This window comes from Amphibalanus amphitrite, unplaced genomic scaffold (genome assembly GCF_019059575.1).
Source record: "Amphibalanus amphitrite isolate SeventyFive unplaced genomic scaffold, NRLGWU_Aamphi_draft 000542F_arrow, whole genome shotgun sequence".
NCBI lineage: Eukaryota > Metazoa > Arthropoda > Thecostraca > Balanomorpha > Balanidae > Amphibalanus > Amphibalanus amphitrite.
The window spans coordinates 227463-247097 of record NW_024882036.1 but is presented as its reverse complement, the minus strand read 5'-3'; the positions used below and the strand labels follow the sequence as shown (position 1 = coordinate 247097).

At 51.4% G+C, this 19635-nt stretch overlaps 1 protein-coding gene and 1 non-coding gene across 2 annotated transcripts in view; one reads left to right on the top strand and one right to left on the bottom strand.

The window, feature by feature from the left end:
- Positions 1-2566: 2566 nt before the first annotated feature.
- On the bottom strand, positions 2567-2638 carry Trnat-cgu. Its single transcript has one exon. It is a non-coding gene; the product is annotated as a tRNA-Thr (tRNA).
- A 1209-nt stretch (positions 2639-3847) lies between these two features.
- Positions 3848-19635, top strand: part of LOC122393565 (unconventional myosin-XV-like) — a 38196-nt gene continuing 22408 nt past the window's right edge. Inside the window, exons 1-2 of the mRNA XM_043389746.1 lie at positions 3848-6519; positions 15022-15139. Of these exons, the coding sequence (XP_043245681.1) occupies positions 5293-6519; positions 15022-15139 (1345 nt within the window). The 5' untranslated portion in view covers positions 3848-5292. The remainder of the gene's footprint in view (positions 6520-15021; positions 15140-19635) is intronic.

Below are 19635 nucleotides of genomic sequence, written 5' to 3'. Positions count from 1 at the left end.
TCCTTTCTGTCCACACGACCCTCTCTGATGGCCGACTGCCGCTACTCTCAGTATCTCTACCACCAAACAACACTGGGATCTCGTCCCACCGTCTCCCACCACGCCCACGGAATGTCTACAATGAACGGAGTGCGTAGAGACAAACGCTCCGGTTGTGACGCCTCGGCTACCTGTGTGGCATGCCTGATTTACATGACTGATAGGTCTGCTCCTCTCATTGATCAGAAGGTGTATTACATGTCGCCCCAGAGACGCAAGACCAGGGAGATGACTCGGGCGCATTGATGACATTTCGACCGACCTCCCAGAGTTTCGGGTTGATTAAGATGTGAGATTAGATGAAGCGCCTTTGTCATCGGTCTAAGAGACAGGGAAGAGATAAGAAGTGAGGCAGGGGAGGGCATCCTCTCCAACGCTGGTCACCGTCTCGTCCAATGACCGTTCTACCTCATCACCTGACTCCTCCCACTCCTCCTCCCCTACCATCGAGCCCTCCTCAGACCGGACCTCTGAGCCCTGCCGGACTCTGCCTTCCGACGGTCAGCGCCAGTCCGCGGCCTCCCGTCACCGTGTCAGCCGCCCTCCGCCCGCCGGTCCGTCTGCTGACGCCACTGCTGGCCGTCCTGCTGCTGAACATGCCGTCACACCAGCTGTCTGTGAAGTACGTCAGCCCGCCGCAGCCAGGAGAGTTCGAAGAGGTTGCGGTGTATCAGGAGCACGATGAGCTGTTTGGAGAAGAGGTATGTTTCACGCTCATTTGTTTCGTCCGCTGGTTGTCCCTTCTTTCATTCATTCGTTAGTTATGCTTGTTCACTCGTGAATGATTCATATTCTAAATATTTGAATACGTGCGAACAAAATGCCAAAGCAAACGTTAATCATGAAATGTATCAATGCTGAATCCCGTAGTGCCGGATCCTTTTAGCAGATTCTCTTGACATTCTGTTTGTCTTTGTCAGGACTACATCAAGGACTACATCAGGCTGGATCATAACACCACCACACCGGCAGCCGTCGACGTCAGGACCCCTTCCAGCGCCGATACCGCCAGCCGCCAGGATAGGGACGAACGCTTCATCATCTCCTGGATGAAGAAGAAGAAGAAGAAGAGGAAGCCTTCTCCGCGCAGGTGCAGCTCCCGCATCCTCCACGAGATGATCTCGCTGGAGGGTAGGATTAGCCGGCTCACCAGCGACCAGAGCACGCTGCTGCTACGGCTCAGAACAGAGCGAGCCTCGTGGCCGGAGGTGCTTCAGCCGCTGGAGAACATCGACAAGTCCCAGAGCTCTGCCCAGGAGCTGCGGACCGCGGCAGACGCGGGCTGCGAGACGGAGATCTACCTCAGCGGCCAGGCGGCAATGAAGGAGCGGCTCAAAGAGGTGGAGAGGGAGGTGGCGGAGGATTTCGCGGAGCTCCCCGCCGGGCAGGAGGCGTTCTTGGAGGACATGACTGCGGCTGAAGGCGTCCTGCTTTCGGAGATCGATAGCAAGCGCAATCAAACAGTCAGTGGCCTGGTGACTCTGATGGAAGAGGCGGCGGCCGATGTGAAGATTCAGTTCGGTCTATGGCTCTCCCTGGCCATTGACTTCGACGTTGAGTTATCTGTTCTGGCAGATAAACTAAATGGAACGTTTTCACAAGTGGCTGAAATTGAGAACCAGTTGGGGGAAGTTGAGACAGAGACTGTGAATAAGCTTGACGAGATGAAGGCGGCGTGTTCTGAGAAGTTCGCCGAAGTAACTGACGCGATCAATGAGTGTTTCACATCACTGTCCACGTGGCACCAACGGCCGCTGTCTCATGATGGTTGTAAGAACTGAAAACCGGAAAGTATAAGTCGTTTGCCGTTCGATTCTTTCTTGACTTGATAACTCGCAATGGTGAGTGACGGTCTGCTGAAGCCACGCGCCGTTTTGTTGGTACCCTTCCTGACACATTGGCAAGCTGCTCGTTAGTAGTTCTCTTCAGTCTGTCAGTAAAATGTAAATAAACGAGGATGGAAGTGTGGATGGATGCATTATGTAAATATAAACCATTTGGACCCGACGTGATTTGAAAATAGGTACAACCTTCTGATCTGGAATCAGACGCGCTACGTTGTGCCACGGAGTCGATAAGGTAGGGCGGGTAATGATACTTGCATCAACAAAAACCGAACGACAGGCAAGGAACGCTATATGTAAGTAGATTTATGGTTTAGTAAGTTTAGTGGGATATGATTTAGCAGGAACACTAACTAAACCATAATTACGATGAAAATTTCAGATACAGTGACTCAATCGGTATTTAGCAAACCTTCCGCTTTCATTAGTTTATATCCATTCGCAGGCCATGTGCACTGTGCACTGCAATATGCACTTTGGTTAGAGTTTTAGGCATACCTACCATGCTTTGCTCTGTGCAGCGTGCATCAACGAAAATCATAATCGAATTGTTTCATGACATTAAATTGAGCGAAGTTATTCGCAGCTTTGCGCTATTTTAAACGTTTCTCGTGCCTCGCGTTTGCCGAAATAAATGATTAAGCAACAGAACACCTAAGAGACAAAAAGATCGGGCAACGACCTGCCGCCTGTGAGAATCGAACTCACGACCCCCTGTTTACGAGACAGGTGCTCTGCCCCTGAGCTAAGGCGGCGACGGAAGACCTTAAAATGCTATTTTTACACAAAATGACTCTATAAAGCAATCCATTAAAGCATTCCTCCAGTTTTTGTGCGTAGGAAGTCTCGAAGAGAGCTGAAAAACAAAAATAGAGACTGACTGATGATGAAAACGATCGAAAGGCAACTGGTATTGACAATTAAGACTACTCACACACGAAGTCTTAACTTTACATCCCAATGCCCATGACAGGGCATGACCATGACGCTCCATCCATTTCATGTCGATGTCACGAGGAGGCTGCTGAAAATTGAAAACAGCCCGATAGGCTCGTGGAACAGAGCCCGCCGAAAACTTTCATCTTCATCTACATATCGACTTTCGCTAGGTTTGGTCAAAAGTGAGAACAATGGCGACTGTGTCGCGCTGCGTGATGTCGCCAATACCGGCGCGTTCCGTCATACATACCTCTCTGTCTCGGTTCTTTGGGGTCGTGAAACTTGTCACGGCTGCCCGGCCGCCAATGCTGCATTCACGACCTGCACGTGGGGTGATACCGGGGACGCGGCCCGTGCAATTATAATCAGCCGCAGTCTGCTTTATTCTGTTTGTTTTGTTTTCGTCACGGTGGTGAGCTGTAGAGTGCGACCTTGCGCTGTGTTTGAATGACACGAATAACTTTTTCGCGGTAGTGAAGGTGAAAGTCGAGGAGTTTCTACATGGATATGTAACTGAGCTCGGTGAATGGAGCGTCAAACTTTTATGGGCAAGTAAAGCATGAATAATAGATATGTATATCCAATAAAAATATTTTTAGACCTCCATTATTGATAGTCGCTGTCTAAATTGTCGTTTCAAATAAATCATGCCTATCTTGTCCTTATAATCGGATATAGCCAAATCTAGTTTGAGTCAATCACATATCCTTCAATTAATAGGCAATAAAGCATCTCCATTCTTGGGTAAAAGGGCTAACTCATAACTCATCAAAAAATATTCACCGTAACACTTACCATACATTGTAATCAAGTACCACTCCTACATCTCACATCACGACAAAATAATTCCCTTCAACTCCCTTCACAAGATACCCGATCCGACCATCAACCCCACCTCACAGTCAATCCTACTGCTCTTCTCATGACACAAATCCTACGGATAATCTCACTACAACCCCCCCCCCTCCCATTATCCTCTGTCGGGGGCGCTAGCCGGGCGGTCGGCTCGCGCGCTGTGCCGCTCCAGTGCCCCGGGCGTTTCACCGTCGGGGCGGAGTCGGGTCCTATACGTGACACACAGTCGGTCGGCGGCGGGGGCCCGGGTGACAGGCGGCAGGGGTGGTGCCGTGAGTGTGACACTCGGACGAGGCAGCGTCGGTACGGTGAACGGACGGGGAAGCAGTGAGCCGAGGTACGAAACAGCGGGACACGTGGAAGGGAGTGGTGTGCTGACGTGAAACTATTGTGGCCAGTGGTGGCGTGATTTGGTGCTAGTGCGAGTGCTATATTCGTCGTTTTACCGAGGATAGATGTGCTCCGATTTGTAAAAGATTGAGGGCAGAGGCCAATTCAAAGATTTGAATTGACACTCACTGTCAAACTGACATTGACAGTTTGCGGTCAACAAACAAGCCCGTGAAGAGAACTGCTGCCATATCCAGAAACGAGCGAAGCCAGGAGAAAAGTGAAGAAACCACTGGTGCATGTAAAATCACCGTCCCAAATGATCCGACTCACCGCCTCCTGGATTCACTGTTCGATCGTCATGAGCCGGTGATCCACAGAAACACTAAAGAGAAAACGTTTCACAGCTCCCAGCTCAGCACTAGCACGTGGATCGGACAGATTGTTCCCTCGGCTTTGGCGGGTGCACGTATCCTCAGCTGTATTCGTCAAACACGTGTCCTCAGGTCTACCGGACAGTGGACTGTGTCCACAGCCCCGTCAGAGATATCGTGTCCTCAGCTCCGCCGGACACCGTGTCCCCGGACCCGCTGTGTCCGCAGCTCTTCACCCGCGGCAGTCCGTGTCCGTATCCAGGGTGTGGCACACACACCGCACCCTCCCCTCCCTCCCCCTCCGCACAGCACCCGCGCTGACCGGAAGCTAGCGGAGGGTGGGGGCTGTACCCCGGGTGGCGCCGCGTTCCACGCCGGTCAGTCACGCTGTCAGTCGCGCTATCAGTCCGTCAGTCAACCAGTCAGTATCGCAGTCAGTCACATTGTTAGTGATAGTGCTGGTAACAATGGAGTGACAAGTTGCTGTGCTGATTTTGGCAATTGTTCACTCATGAATTGATAGACATTGTGGTAAAGAAACCAGTGGCTATGCCGCATTGTCTCACAATCATGAATTGAGGGTTGGCATTGAACGAATAGTTGAAATACGCCATAATCATTTCGTGACAGCTGCCCAAACGTGTGCCGTTCTACACGCTGATCCGTTCCAAGAAACTATTCAAACCCGATAAGGGCACGTGTTTAAACGTTAACTGTAGTGCACGTGTTCGATCTCCAACACGGAATATCACGAGACGTGCCGTCTTAGGCCGTGTTGGCACGTGCCCGCTCGATTACATTAACGGACAAGGACTACTCGTAACCTGGGACGCCGTCTTCAGACATTGTATTTCACGGAGGTCTGTTACCGCTCCTGAATACACCACCTGGACTCCAGATTCCAACACTCGATGCTCAAGTGGCGCCGGTCAGAGCTCGGTCTCTCAGAGGCGGACAAAGAGACGCGCTCGGGGGTGGATTCGAACCCGGGACCTCAGCAGGCTGCGAGGGAATCCGAGATGTGCGGCGAGTGTACGGACAGCGGTCGGGAGGCCACCGACAGCGCCTCCCTGACCTCGTCACAGCCGTCGAACGTGTCCTCTGGGTGTTCCGCGTGCACGGATACCTCAGCCGTCCCTCGCAGCGAGGCTTCCTCACACAGCGCGCTGAAGGTGCCCAACGCGAGGAGACGCCCGGCGGCCGACCGGCAGAGATCAGACTCACTGGAGGGCCACAGACGTCTGCAGAGACACAGCGGCGTCTGGGGCAGCGCAGAGCACCTGGCGTCGGAAGAGGACAACCAACATGACCTCCAGCACGTCCACCCGGTCCGGAAGACCTCCAGCGTGGACGACCTTCTGGAGACCTCTGATCGTCCAGTGCGGGGGATCCTCCGGCGCCGCGGGCCCGATCGGTACGGAGGCACGCCCAGCCGACCGAGGTTTGTGTTCTCGCGCTACAACCCCCAGTTCCGGACGCTGCCCACGCCACGGAGAGGTCAGCAGACCTGCTGGCCTCCGGCCGACCTTCCCGTCCAGAAGTCCTTCCTCAGCCTGCAGAAGTTTCGTCGGAGGGAGCGGGGGCGCGCGAGGGAGTCCCGCGCCGCTCGGCCGACGGCAGCGGATATCGCCGTCCTGAGACATGACCTGCTGGAGGAGGCTCGCAGCCTGGGGTACCTCTCCGCCACGGAGCTGGGGGATGTGCGTTACTTCTCACACAAGGAGAGAAGTAGCGCTCCTGGCGCCGGCGCCAGGCTCATCTCAGAGAGTGGGGCTGATGAACGGACGGACGGAGACCTCCCTCGTCTGAAGGACATCCCTCCCGAGCGCCGCGCGGTGAGACAGCAGAGACAGTTGGCAGCGGAACTATGTGACGTCATGAGGCGTCCAACCCCACCGCTGCCAGCCCAGCAGGGGAGCTCTCGGGCCCCCTCCTGGAGTGTCCCCCTGCCGGGAGTGGCGGAGGAGGAGGAGAGGCAGCTGGAGACGCTGCTGGACGAGCTGGTGAACACGCCGCCCTCGCTGAAGCGCTGGTACCAGGCGGTGTCGGCGGCCAGGCGGCTGGGTCTGATCCTGCCGCTGTACCGGGGACTTCACGATCGACTCGACCCGGTCACACTGGCCAAACTACTCTTCAAGGTCAGTGCTGGGGGAGGGGGTATTGTACATATGTTTGTGTGTGTGTGTGTGTGGAAGGGGTGTAGGGAATGATGCAAGATTTGGGGACAGAAAGGCGTGTCTGTTGTTACTGTGACGTTAAACTGGGTTATGACGTACTCAACAAAAAGATGCAACAATGAGTGCTGTGTTTATGATGAATTATCACACACAATAAGAGGCCAAGGGCAAAATGAATGGCACAATAGAGGTGAATTAGAAATTTAATTTCATCATTTTGTTAAACGACGATCCATATGCTTTAGCTAACTTACACTTAACTTATTTAAGAAAAGTGTTGAATAATTCTGCGCAAGCGTGAATCATAGCATGCAATCACTGCAAAATGTCCCAAAAATGTGGCATTCACATTGAGTTATCCGAGCTACCATCAGAAACCTATTCTTTCTAGCTTCCAAAAAGGTTATGAAATGTGAGAAACTCCGATCGTCATAATGGTTGATCGTGAATTTCTCCAAGCTGTTGCAAGCGGTTCGTGAAAGTGACTGCGTGCACCCCCCACGGTGCGCTGGTGATGGCACCAACAGAAGGTGCACGCCCAGGTCACGCTCCTGTCCCCAACCCCATCCAAAGCCATTGCACCATTCCGTGTCGGGATGACTCTCCTGACACTCTGTTCAGATCCGTTCCACAGCGGAAGTCTGCCGTAGCGAGAGATGGTTTTTGCAGCGCTCTCTTGTAACGAAAGCCTGCACGCGTCCTTGTAAGCTGTTGTGCCGTGAGGTCACGCGAGTGGGGACGCTTTCCTGTGCGTCTCCGAGGTGGCGGCGGGGCGGCCCAGTGGCCCCACTGTGCGGCGGCCGTGACCGGCCCGTGTCGAACGGGTCAGGCCGACCGCAGGCGGTTCACCACCAACAGCAATCGCCGTGTCGCAGCTGGGGTAGCACTAAGGTATCACTAATTGGTATCGCTAGCGCATCACTCGCTGGTATGTGGCACTGAGGTGCTACATACCTACCTAAGGATCTCCATATCTCCTTAGGCTCGTTTCACTTACGAGCTGGTGTCGTTATTGTTATGTTTTTATTATTATTATTGCGGCTGCAGAATATGGCAATAGTTTTCACTGCCTTTTACCATAAACGATGATTGTCGGACCTCATTAACGTCCAATGCACTACTGGCTGATGTTAATATTGTGTCGGAAACTTCGTGCAACTTCTGTGACGGAAACTTTTGTTCTGACTATAATGTATCAGAAGAGACAGAAATGTTTGCTGTTTAAATGTTATTAAATTGTCTGACTAGTTTCAAACAATTATTTTCACAATGAAGAACCCTCGTCCGATGGGATCTAACGTCTTGTGTTCACTCCTTGGGCCGAGCGAACAGCTCAAACAGACAACCGTTCTTTCAGCATGAAACGCCCAGCGATACGTAGCGCGTGAAATCAGAGAAATTATCGACGCATCGTTTCACTAATGACCTCCATGTGTGCGGGCCCAGCCGGGCCCTGCCCCGAGTCGCCCGGCGCCCGCCAAATCGACACGTTAGGCTTTCACGAAGCATTGGCTTACACGGACCAAGCGCTCGTTTAATTAGGACGTGCAGGAAGCGTGGCTGCAAGGGGTGAGCCCGAAATACAGATTTATGGAAATCCGCCTACACTAGCATTGCTTTGCCATTACGCAACGTGTGAAAGCAAATGATAAGTTTGAAACAAAAATACCTTGGGTGTTAGTCTATGCATCTTTTGTATGTCTTCAATGCGGTAAAAAGAAGGACTGACTAGCATACGTTTTAGCTTCACCCAAGCAGACAGGAAAAGAAACCTTTGTTGCTAAACCGTTACGAAGAAGCTGAAGGATTTTCATTCCTCAATTAGTGAAAAGGCATGCGTGTCATTCAAACTGCTTGCTTTCAACAGTCTCACTGAAGCCAGTAAGCGCACACTAAAAGAAAGTTCCATGTCTACGCTTTTCCATCACTTCCAGAAATATTATCTCCAATCGCTGTGACCACAAATAGTCCTCGCTCAGTGGACGGTATATGTGCTCGATCAGCCCTCGATGCTCGGCGCTGGATGTTTCGTGTGTCTCGATAGCACATGTCTTTGCCTTATATCTATTGTCCAAGACTCCATGTCTGATGTCTATTGCTCATCATGCTGCATCAATTCATGCACGTCACTCAAAGCGCACGCTGGTTACGAGTTCGAGCTATTTCCGTCGCGCTCCATGCCCTGCGTTTGATGCGCAGGCAGGTCATGAGGGGCAGAGGGGCAGGGGGGAGGGGCAGAGGGGCAGAGGGACAGGGGGAGGGGAGAGGGGGGACAGGATCCGGTGTCAGCCGGCTTCCGTCACGCTCTGTGATCACGTGATCCAGACAGGATAGAGGTCGGGGCGGGGCCGTGCGATGGTAGTCACGTGATCAGTGGATTTCGGGCGGACCCATGTAGTCATATCAGGCGCGCACACATCCCGTGCATGCCGAAGTGACAGAAAGCCTATGATGCCTCGCTGAAACTCTGGCTCATTGCCGCCATAAACGACATATAATCCTAATAATTCCCAAGAAGCCTGATAGGCACAGACATGCTGCTCGAGCGACTAACAATTCATGAGACCTCCGCTAAGTGTGTGGCAGCATTCCTTTGCTATTTCTACTTTTAGAAGTAACGATGTGCCTCAGGACGGTGGCTTGTGACGTCACACATAATGATACGTGACGTCACGGTGTGTCACCCAATCAGCGTCCGTGACGCACATTTGAGCATGTTCAGCTGTCTCCGAAACACGGCCTTTCGAGACCAATAAACGCGTGATGGGCCAATAAGTTTCGGAGTCTGGCATAGAAAGGGGGAACATTGTGGGCGTGAGCAGGGAGACACACTTCGTGCTCACCACAAATAGGCTGGGTAATTGTGGTTATTGGTAAATATTGACATCTTAACCTTCGCCCTGGTGGGGGGGGGGCCATTTTGGCCCCCCCCCTGTGGTTTTTCAGCGATAACTCAGAAACCACTTGAGTTAGCGCCCTGAAACTTTGTATAGCTGTTTATTCAACATTTTTACATCATGTCCTGTTTTGGGGGGTTCGGGTCAGGTCAGGTCAGGTCACAAGGTCACCAAAACTGACACCACCTCTAAAAAAGTTCAAAGCTCTCTCAAAGGCACAGCTTTTATCCGATCGATGTAAAATTTACAGTACTTGAAGATGTCACCCAGCTCTACGAAATGGCTATCTCGGATTTTTTATAAATGTGACCTAAGGTCAGGTCAGGTCATCGCTGCTCCCCATTATAAGTCAATGGGAGAATCGAAAAGTAGTTGTTTTTCAGCTAAATCGGGCGTGATTGATCCTATATTTCGTTATTGAAGTGTCTTGGGTCAGCAAATCACAGCCCATGTGAAACCATTTGCTTGTGACCTCGCTGAGGTCACGCTAGGTCATCTCCCTGGTCACCAGAGGTCACCAGCGGTTTTTCTGCACTTACTTGTTATTGAATAGAGATAGAGACTCCGTTCGACGTTTATCGTGTTTGTCTCGTCAATGCGGATCGAATGATATGCAGCATGACCTATTTCGGTAAGGTCATGACCTTGACCTGAGGTCAAATTTTCAAAATGACCTTTCGAGGTCAAACTATATATCATTCGACGCGTCTCGACGAGCCAAGCACGATGGTGCATGAATCGTTTCTCTATTTCCTCGTGAATGCATGCTATAGTTAAAAACATTTTCAACAAAATTTGCCAAGTTGACCTTGCATGACCTCTGTAGGCCAAACCGTTAAGCTGAGGTCAAATCTGACGAACCTTGGCGAAAGATCTTGAAAAGAGCTATCGATTGCTTTTTTCCGCGGCTCTCTAGCTCTTCTAGTTTCCGAGCTACAGCGGAATATGTCCGGCAACACCGAAAACACTGAAATTTGACCTATGATGACCTCTAGCGACCTCAATATTGACCTTAGCGAAAAAATGACCGAAATACTTTCGAACGTACTTGTTATGGTCTTTCGTTTGTTTTTTTTTCCGCGTCTTCCTAGCCCTCTTCGTTTTCGAGTTAGACGGGGGGGGGGGTCATTTTGGCCCCCCCCCCACCAGGGCGAAGGTGGCTCAGACCCACACCAGGGCGCGGGTTAAATGTCACTTGTGAGAAATCGGCAACAAAACTGCGGACGAAGGCAATGCGTCGTGAGAATTCGATGCTTTTATTTTTTATCCCTTACTTCTTTTCTTCTGATCGATATCACTCGTCGTGCCTCACCTCTTTCTTCTTTTTCTCTCTGCCACCTCTCCTCCCCCTCCCCTCTCTCTCTCTCTCTCTCTCTCTCTCTCTCTCTCTCTCTCTCTCTCTCTCTCTCTCTCTCTCTCTCTCTTTCTCTCTCTCCGACCGAAAGTCGTCCATTGAGCACTGCCTCACGGTCGGCCGACGCGAGATCCTCTGCCATGGTGTCAGACATTTCGTGACACGTGCCTCACGGTGTCAGAATTCCGTGACACGTGACACGGCGTCACGACCGGAACGGGCCGGGACCGCCACCCACGGGTGCTCCGTCGTCCGAGACGCTCTCGAAGGAGGAGAGTGAAAACGCCGGCACGCGACGCCTCAGTGCAGAGGGGAGGGGGGGGGGGGGTAACATGCGTATCGCCGCCCGGGGCAAGCCATGTGGGACGGGAGGGGACGCGGGGGGGGGGGACGGCGCACTCACGATTATTTATTATGGCGTCGCTAACTCGCGGAATTGTTCTCGGACCCATACTGAAACCCCGAAGTTGAAGCGTCGTTTTGGTATTTAACGAAGACCGTTGTTATTATGGTAAGCCTGCATATGCTCATTATACCCGACGCCGTCAGTGTTACTAAACAGAGTTGTGTTTTCGCTGGAATACTAATGCCCAGTCTATCAGCTCATGCTAAGTCGCATTCGTAACTACGACAGCAGAATACATTCGCAACACTGACAGCAGCAAGAGCAGCAGCAACAACAACATAATTCGTTCATGTTATCCCTGACTATTCCAATCTCCACAACGGCCTACACCAAAGAACCAAACCAAAGCATCAACTTTCATAACATATCGCCTTTTACGTATAGGTAGATATTTATTGATGCCTTCCTTCATGAACCCCTCCGTCTAAAAGCTGTAACTTATTTGAGGGAGCGTTCGCGCTGTGAATTCCGATAAGTCTGTTTTATTTTCCTGGTTGGTTCTTTCCCGGCTCACTAAAGATAGATAATGTTGTTGCAACAGTTGTTTTGGGTCACACATCATGACGGTAGTGGATGTGAGCCAGCCACCTGTGAGGCGGTATAAGACGGACCGACCGACCGGCGACCACACCTTCAGTGAAGGCGACTGATCCTCTGAGGACAGCACATGCTTCCTTGTGCAGTACCATGAAGCTACCGTCATGTCTCCCAGTGGTGATTAACGTCCTCTGGCTGCTGATGTGCAGCTCCGGGTCAGCCGCTGACCTGACCTCTGAGATGACCTCTGAGCTGGCGTCTGCTACAGACGGTACACCGCAGGAAGATTCGATTGTGCGTGACTGCAGTGACGTGCCCGTAGGATCGCCCAGCGGGGCATACTTTATCAAACCTGATGGTGTGACTCCGACCCCGGCCTAGTGTGACATGGACGATGGCCAGGGATGGACCGTCTTCCAAAAAAGGGCCGACATCACACCAAGGCAGGACTTCTTCCAGGACTGGGAGGCCTACAAGTGGGGCCTGGGAGTTTTCGTTGGGGAGTTCTGGTGGGGACTTCATTACCTCTGGCAGCTGACCTCTCAGCAGGATCGCGAGTACGAATTGCGGGTCGATCTTTGGGATTGGGACGGGCAAACGAGGTACGCCACCTACCAGAAGTTCACCATCGCGTCCGAGGCTGACGGCTACCGACTGGACTTACCGACTACGCGGGAAACGCCGGGACAGTCTAAGCTACCACAACGGGATGCAATTCTCCACGTTTGACCGGGACCATGACGCCTGGGATGAGAGCTGTGCAGCTGAGTGGCAGGGAGCCTTGTGGTATTACTGGTGGTATTACTGCTACACCTCGAACCTGAACGGCAGGTACCTTTCCGAATCGTGTGACTGGACGGGCATCATGTGGCGAGAATGGAGGGAAGAGTACTGCTTGAACGCCACGACCATGAAGATAAGACCAACAAAGAAGGCGTGAATGTCCAAAACCTCAGCCGACTTGACTCGGCACGGTGGTATCATGTCGCAACGATTGATACAAATAAAGCATCGGCGCTCAGCAACTGCTGTTTTTAGTTACACTGAATTCGCGAGTGTTATTGTTCTTCATCCTAGAGCGTTATTTCAAGATAACTTCCGACATGAGAATTCACTAAAAATGAAATGAAAAATACTGATGTTGTGGCATTGGTCAATGGTCATGTTTCGTTTGCGCCGTGTGCAGTCCTCAACGATTTCATTACTTAACTTACGAGTTACGAGGGACCATTGATTATTTTGTTTGTTATCGATGGCTCACCGTCGTTGAAGTACTTACATGCATAAGTCTCCCTGAGGGATAATGGCTTGCCTATCTGCTTCGAGCTTCAGGCTTTCCCGTCGACATTAACCCTCGCCCGCACATGCCATTTTCCCATCCTAGAACGCACATGGGGGGGGGGGGGGTTGCCACCCCCCGCGCCATTTCGTTCCTGTTGGAGATAGAGCTTAGCAGTAAAGACCAAAAAGATTCTTTGGGAAGAGACGAATCCAATGATACCCAGTTTTACCTTCTCAGGTCAGTCATTGACCTTCCAGGTCAGGTCAAACTAAAAAATGTTGCTGTTTTGGGTCACCGTTGGATATCAAGTGTGCTGCTTATCAATTACCGATGACGATGCTGTTTTCTGGTGCCAAGGCAGCTAGAACCTCTTTGTCACACTACCCGACCAGAATTTTGCTGCTGAGGTCATTTCAGGTCAAGTTAGGTCAAGGTCAATTATATGTGTTTGTATGTCTGTGTGTGTCTGTGTGTATACTGATGTGTGCACCGATTGTTTTTGGGTCCATATTACATGAAATCATGATCTGAGAAGCTTTTACCAAAAATGCAGTCAAAAAACTTCAAAAAAAGTAAATTCAGCTTGCCTAAAACGCAATTATCTTAGGTGACCTAGGTTGACCGTCCTTGACCCTGACCTTGACCCCTGTACATCGTCGAACAACATGTTCCATGATAGGTAGGAGGTAAGACTGGCAAAAAAGGCCGAAATCAGGGTGTCAAAAGCTCATAAGGCCCATGGCAAACGCAAGATGTTGAGAATTGGCCATTTGGGTCATGACATGACCTGAAAAACAAGGTCATATCTCCGAAACCAAAAATCACAGAAACTTGAAATTTTCAGTGGACATCAAGAAAGGATAGAGGAGCAGCTATACGAAAAATCAGCCTTCTAGCTTTAAAAATGTTGAGTGCAGAGCAGAAAGACTACCTGGGGGGGTGGCAACCACCCCCCCCCCCCCCCCCATGTGCGGGCGAGGGTTAAGAGTTCGCAGAACGTTTTTGGCCTGCTGAAAGCTAAAAATGTATTCAACTGAAATTATACACGATGCCTTCAATCTTCACTCAAATGAGACGTGGCATATTACCCCCAAAAAACGAAAATATATGTGACGGCACTCTTAGCTGACGGAGACCACTATAACGGCTAACTTCAACTTAATAAAACATTTACACACTAAGGGGCACAAGGCGAGCTACGGCTGAGGGAGCCGAAACAATGCCGGGAACAATGCCATTGTTGTTGTTTGTGACGCTGGCCTCTGTGGAGAGTGACCTTGACCTCTGACGTTTGGAGCTGTTTGGTCACATTCAGCTCCTAACAGAAGTGCTTGTAAAATGACGAACTCAAGTTTATTGTACAAGACAAAGCTTTCGATACATAAAGTATCTCGATCACTGTCAATGAGACCATTTGTCAATGAGACCCCGACTATTTTCAATATTCTACATCTCATTGACAGTGATCAAGATAGGTACTTTATGTATCGAAGCTTTGTCGTCATTTTACATCTGTCATGGATTCGTTACAATGAAGTGCTTGTATCGGCTTATCGCCATATTCATAGAAATCGTAATGTAACCCGTCTGAACGAAAACTACCTTTCATCCTCGCGGTACATAAAACACATAAGCACTTAGGATCTCTATATTCATACGATATAATTATTAATCATACATTCACATCACTGAGTCCCATTGCCCTTCAATGTTGGAAGTATTTTTGCTGGAACGGGCACGGACCGACTATTTTCTCGCCTATATTAGGCTCAACGCGGCTCCACTAGCTCCCAAGACATGACCTGACTGGCCCCTTCTCGGCTCACGACTGTGAGTTTGAAAATTGATCGGCTCGTACTGGCCCTGACTGACCTCTGACTAGCCCCCAACGGAACCTCGACTATCCCCGACTCTGAGTGACCCCTGACTGCCCTGACCGGCCCCTGACCTCCCTGGCCCGGCCCTGACCTCGCTCCGCCGTCGGCAGGGCCGCCACCACCTGATGCGGGCCACGGAGGAACACTCCAGCGAGGACCCCGCCCTGCTCAGCTTCCCGGAGGAGGCCGTTCTGCGCGTCTTCACCAAACACAGGCAGCACAGACATGGTGAGTGTTGTCCGCTGTCTGATCTACAGACAGCAAAGACAGGGTGCGGGCCGCTGTCTGGTTCAGAGACAGACAGCACAGATAGGGTAGATGTTGTCCGCTGTCTCATCCATTTTTCGACCACAACGGGTGTCTCGTGTGTCTACATGAGACACGCGGTGAGCACTGAGCCCGCGATCTGCTCCCGAGGCAGACAATGCACGCACGCTGAGCTCTGGCCGTTTTGCTACAAGCATAATGATAATAACTCACAAGACAAAAGTCGCCTGAATTATGTGTCTACTCCAGACACAGACACGGCGCACACAGAGTGCACTAGTCTCTTTATTTGGTCCGGACAGACAACAGACAACTCTCGAGCGGACATTGAGCACCAGGCATTATCTCTTGTCACCGCCTCCTGCACCCAGCGCCACCTACATAAAACTGTGCTCACAGCGCTACCTACACTGGTGAACCGTGAACAGGAACTGGTGGCTGACGGCAGGGGCTCTGTTTCGCAGGCATGCTACTAGTGGCTAGCGCTATTACGCTTTCAGTTTCCAGCATCAACAAACGCGGACGCTCACAACGAAAGTTGTTGATGTTTCCATGGAAACCGAATGCGCAATAGCGCAAGTAGCGGCTGGCAGCATGCCGTGAAACAGGGTCATGGCACTCGCAGCCTGTGTTGATGATTTTATGCAGCCGGCGACATAACTAGTGTACCCATTGTCGGTAACCTGAGAAAAAGATGATCACAGACCTGAAACGGCATAAGAACAGTCCGCGAATGTGATGTTGACTTCACCACCGACTCCTGTTTTATTTCCGGGCAAGCTTCCACGCCAGCGCCTCGCCAGCCGCCGTCAGGGTGAAGAGCGAGTATCCGGTCATGATGCCGTTGGTGCCTCCGATGTTGGCCAGCAGAGTCGGCAGGGTGAAGGAGATGGCTTCGCTGACCTCATCGGCCTTCAGGCTGACGGACAGTGTCAGCACCTGCCGGCAGCTGTCCTTGCTCTTGTCGTCCCCAGGAGACCAGTCCGATAGCTGGTAGAATGTTTGCCGACAGGCAGGTGGGCAATCGCAGCCTTGTGTGTCGGTGGCCAGGCGGTCATCAACGAACGTTTCGAGGTCTTTCGGTATTGTGCAGTCGTTGATGTTGGCCAGTTTGTCCTGAGTATTCTCTGTGGGCTCTAGTCTGATGGAAGCGGGCTGTGTCTTCCGACTGTACCTCCATTTATAGAAAAATGAAAACGGATCGACCTCGTCCTCTGGAGTTGGGAGCTTGGTCGGCCTGTACCATCTGTATGAATCGTTATATGCGCAAGTCTCCTCGATGCGCTCACACAGCCGGTTAATTCTTCGATTCTTGCTGGATTTCATTTGCACGGGCCTCGCGCAGAGTGGCAGGTGGTCGAGCGGTCCGCTCATGTCGGGCAGGTACACCCCGGCGCCGACCATGTGCGGCAACCGGCAGGAGATGTTGGCCGCCAGACGACTCCACAGACACTCCTTCAGACACTGGATGGCAGAGTAGCCGGGGTCCTCCCGACACGGCCGGCGCCGCACATTCACCATGCTGAGCATGCGGGCAGTCAGACGCAGCGTGAGGTCTCTCTTCAGGGGCAGGTCCACCGAGACGGTCTGCTTAATGTCCGCGCCCAGCGCTTCGGCGGCTAGATCGCCGACATTCGGTCCTCAGTCTCGTGCAGAAACAGGTGGTAGGTTATGCCTCCTCCTTTGAAGAGCTCCGTGACCTTCAGATTCAGCACAGGTTGACGTCGCTTTTGGCCCGGTTTCTCAGGTATTCGCTCGGCTCGAAAGTCAGACAGAGTGTCGGAATCAACTTCTCGTCAAGTTCGGTCAGTGTCAAGTAGTAGCGCGCGCGCCACCGCCCCAGCTTACTTGTGCCTGGGAATGTGTGATATTTAAATTGTTCCGTGGTCTCTCTGTAGTAAAGGCGCATATTGTTGACTTCCCATTTGTTCGTCTCCAGTAAATCCACTGTCGTCATGTTGTAAAACTGCTCCAGTGTGATCTCGTCCTGAGTGAGATTCTTTTCCATGTCGCTGAGCATTTCTGTGTCCCTCAGTTCCGAAGAGGGACAAATTGTTAGACGTGGGAACGGGGCCTGCCGCTGGAACACGATTGACTTGACTACTACGGGCTGGAACAGGTAGTCCTGATACTGCGAATGCAGCTTCTGAAAGAGATATACTAGTAGCAGGAGACGGACCATCCAGCGGAGCAGCGGAATCACCACTCCGAGCAGTTTTCCCCTGCCGCTCTTTGCGCGTGCACCGCCCAATCCGTCTTCGGCTCCTCGTTTGGGAGCGCCATCGGTCGTTTCGTCCGTGTCATGTGGTGGGATGTACCAGGCAAGCTGGATTTCATTGGGCTTTCTGGAGAGCCAGAGGAGAGTGCGCTGCTTGAACACACCGAAGCTAAATGATTTTGGGCAGATGCCGACTTTTCTCGCCAACTTCTGGCTGCCGACTGGTGTCTCTAGCCTTAGATGTTGGCTGATTTTCGTTTGCTTGCTAGCAGCTACTATCTCTCCTGAAAAGGCGAGCAGATTTCCAGTGAATAAATCAAAACTAGGAAGATATCGAACAAGAAAGGCCCTTGAAACTTGGCTACAATTAGAGTAAAGTGGGAGAGGTGGGACGATGGGACACCTGTAGGTCTAGGTACTATCTGATATACCGATCAGAGTAACCATAACTTTTTTTGCACATTTTCATTTCTTCGCACGAAATTAGTTGGTGCACATCACAACGAACGGTTTTCTGTACCGATTGCTAGTTAACCCGCGCCTCGTTGAGGTCTGGCAGGTTCCCCGTTCCACGTCCTGTTGGGGGGGGGGGGGGGGCAATGGGCCTATTTTATTTTATATTGTATGCAATGCAGGGCAAGCCTCCAAGAGTTCACTTGAAATGAAAACCACAAAACAATTATCTCTCGAAAGGCAAATTTCTCACATCTTACAGGAGAAATCGGGGTTGTTCGCCTCACCAGTTGCCGAACGACGCATTTCTCACCGTTCTCCATATAAATCCCAGTTCGAGCCTCTGAAGTCTCGTTCACACGCCAGTGAGACGTACCCATTTCCGAAACCGAGTTGGTGTTCTGTACCGGTGCGTCTGCACCGCAGTATGATCTCACACCAATCACCAGTGCAGCGCGTGTAGACCGATCACCAATCACCAGCACAGCGTGGTGACGGCGGACGGCGCACCACCTGCGTTAGCAGCGGGCTGTTGTATGTAGGTGGTGCCGTGTAAGACGGGCACCTGCACCATGGGACTGTATAACGGCAGCTGCAGGGATGAGGGCGGAGCGGGGCGACACCGATAGCCGATCGGATGCTCCATTGTTCCATATACTCGTATACCTAATCCAAGACGGTGGAAGGCAAATTGGGAAATAAGCAATGCTACCCTTGTCTTTTGTGAAGATGGTCCAAATGGTAAGCTATTTGCATATCGAGAAATAACACAAAAATCAAATCAGCAAAACTTAACAGCAAACAAAGAGACGAACAAACTGCACAACCTGACAAAACAAACGAAACAAAGCTCAACAGAAGCAAAACTAACCAAGTCCTCTCGGTATACTGAACTGGCTATAAGCTATACTGAACCGCGCAATTCCCTCCTTGCCTGACAGCGAGTCACGGTAGCCTTATAACCCACTCCCTCAGATCTCCACAGTACGTGGGCTAGTCACTGTAACTGCAGGTATAACCCACTCCCTCAGGTGGCTCCACAGTAAGTGGGTTAGTCACTGCAACTGCAGGTATAACCCACTCCCTCAGGTCTCCACAGTAAGTGGGTTAGTCACTGTAACTGCAGGTATAACCCACTCCCTCAGGTCTCCACAGTAAGTGGGTTAGTCACTGCAACTGCAGGTATAACCCACTCCCTTAAGTCTCCACAGTAAGTGGGTTAGTCACTGCAACTGCAGGTATAACCCCACTCCCTCAGGTCTCCACAGTAAGTGGGTTAGTCACTGTAACTGATAACCCACTCCCTGTTTGCGGCACCTGGCTGAAGCTCCGTATGCGCCACATACAGAGGTACTGTGTGCCGCGCTGACAGCACAAACAATGAGTTGTGCCGCGTCACAACATCTGCTACTCGCTGAGAAGCGGAGAGACCGATACGTGACCCAATGCCGGCAGCATATGCTTTTGGGCCTACAACTCTACCCAGTGTTGGCAACTGAGCCCCACGGGCCCGTTCGTATGACCCAAAGCTACGAAATGATCGTCTCTGGACCCAGAGGCTGGAGGCACCTGGTCCGTCTAGGCCCGTATTGGATGGGGTCTGCATTAGATGTGAGTGCTATCAACTAAACAATAGGCATTGGGCTCCGTCCAGTGGCCACACCTACCTATTGCAAAAAGGCAGTGCTGAGTAACGTCTTATCATCAGTCATGGAACTGGATTACCGGTTGGTAACGGTTAATTACCGGTTGATTGGCTGATTCACACGCTCGCTAGGCATTCAGC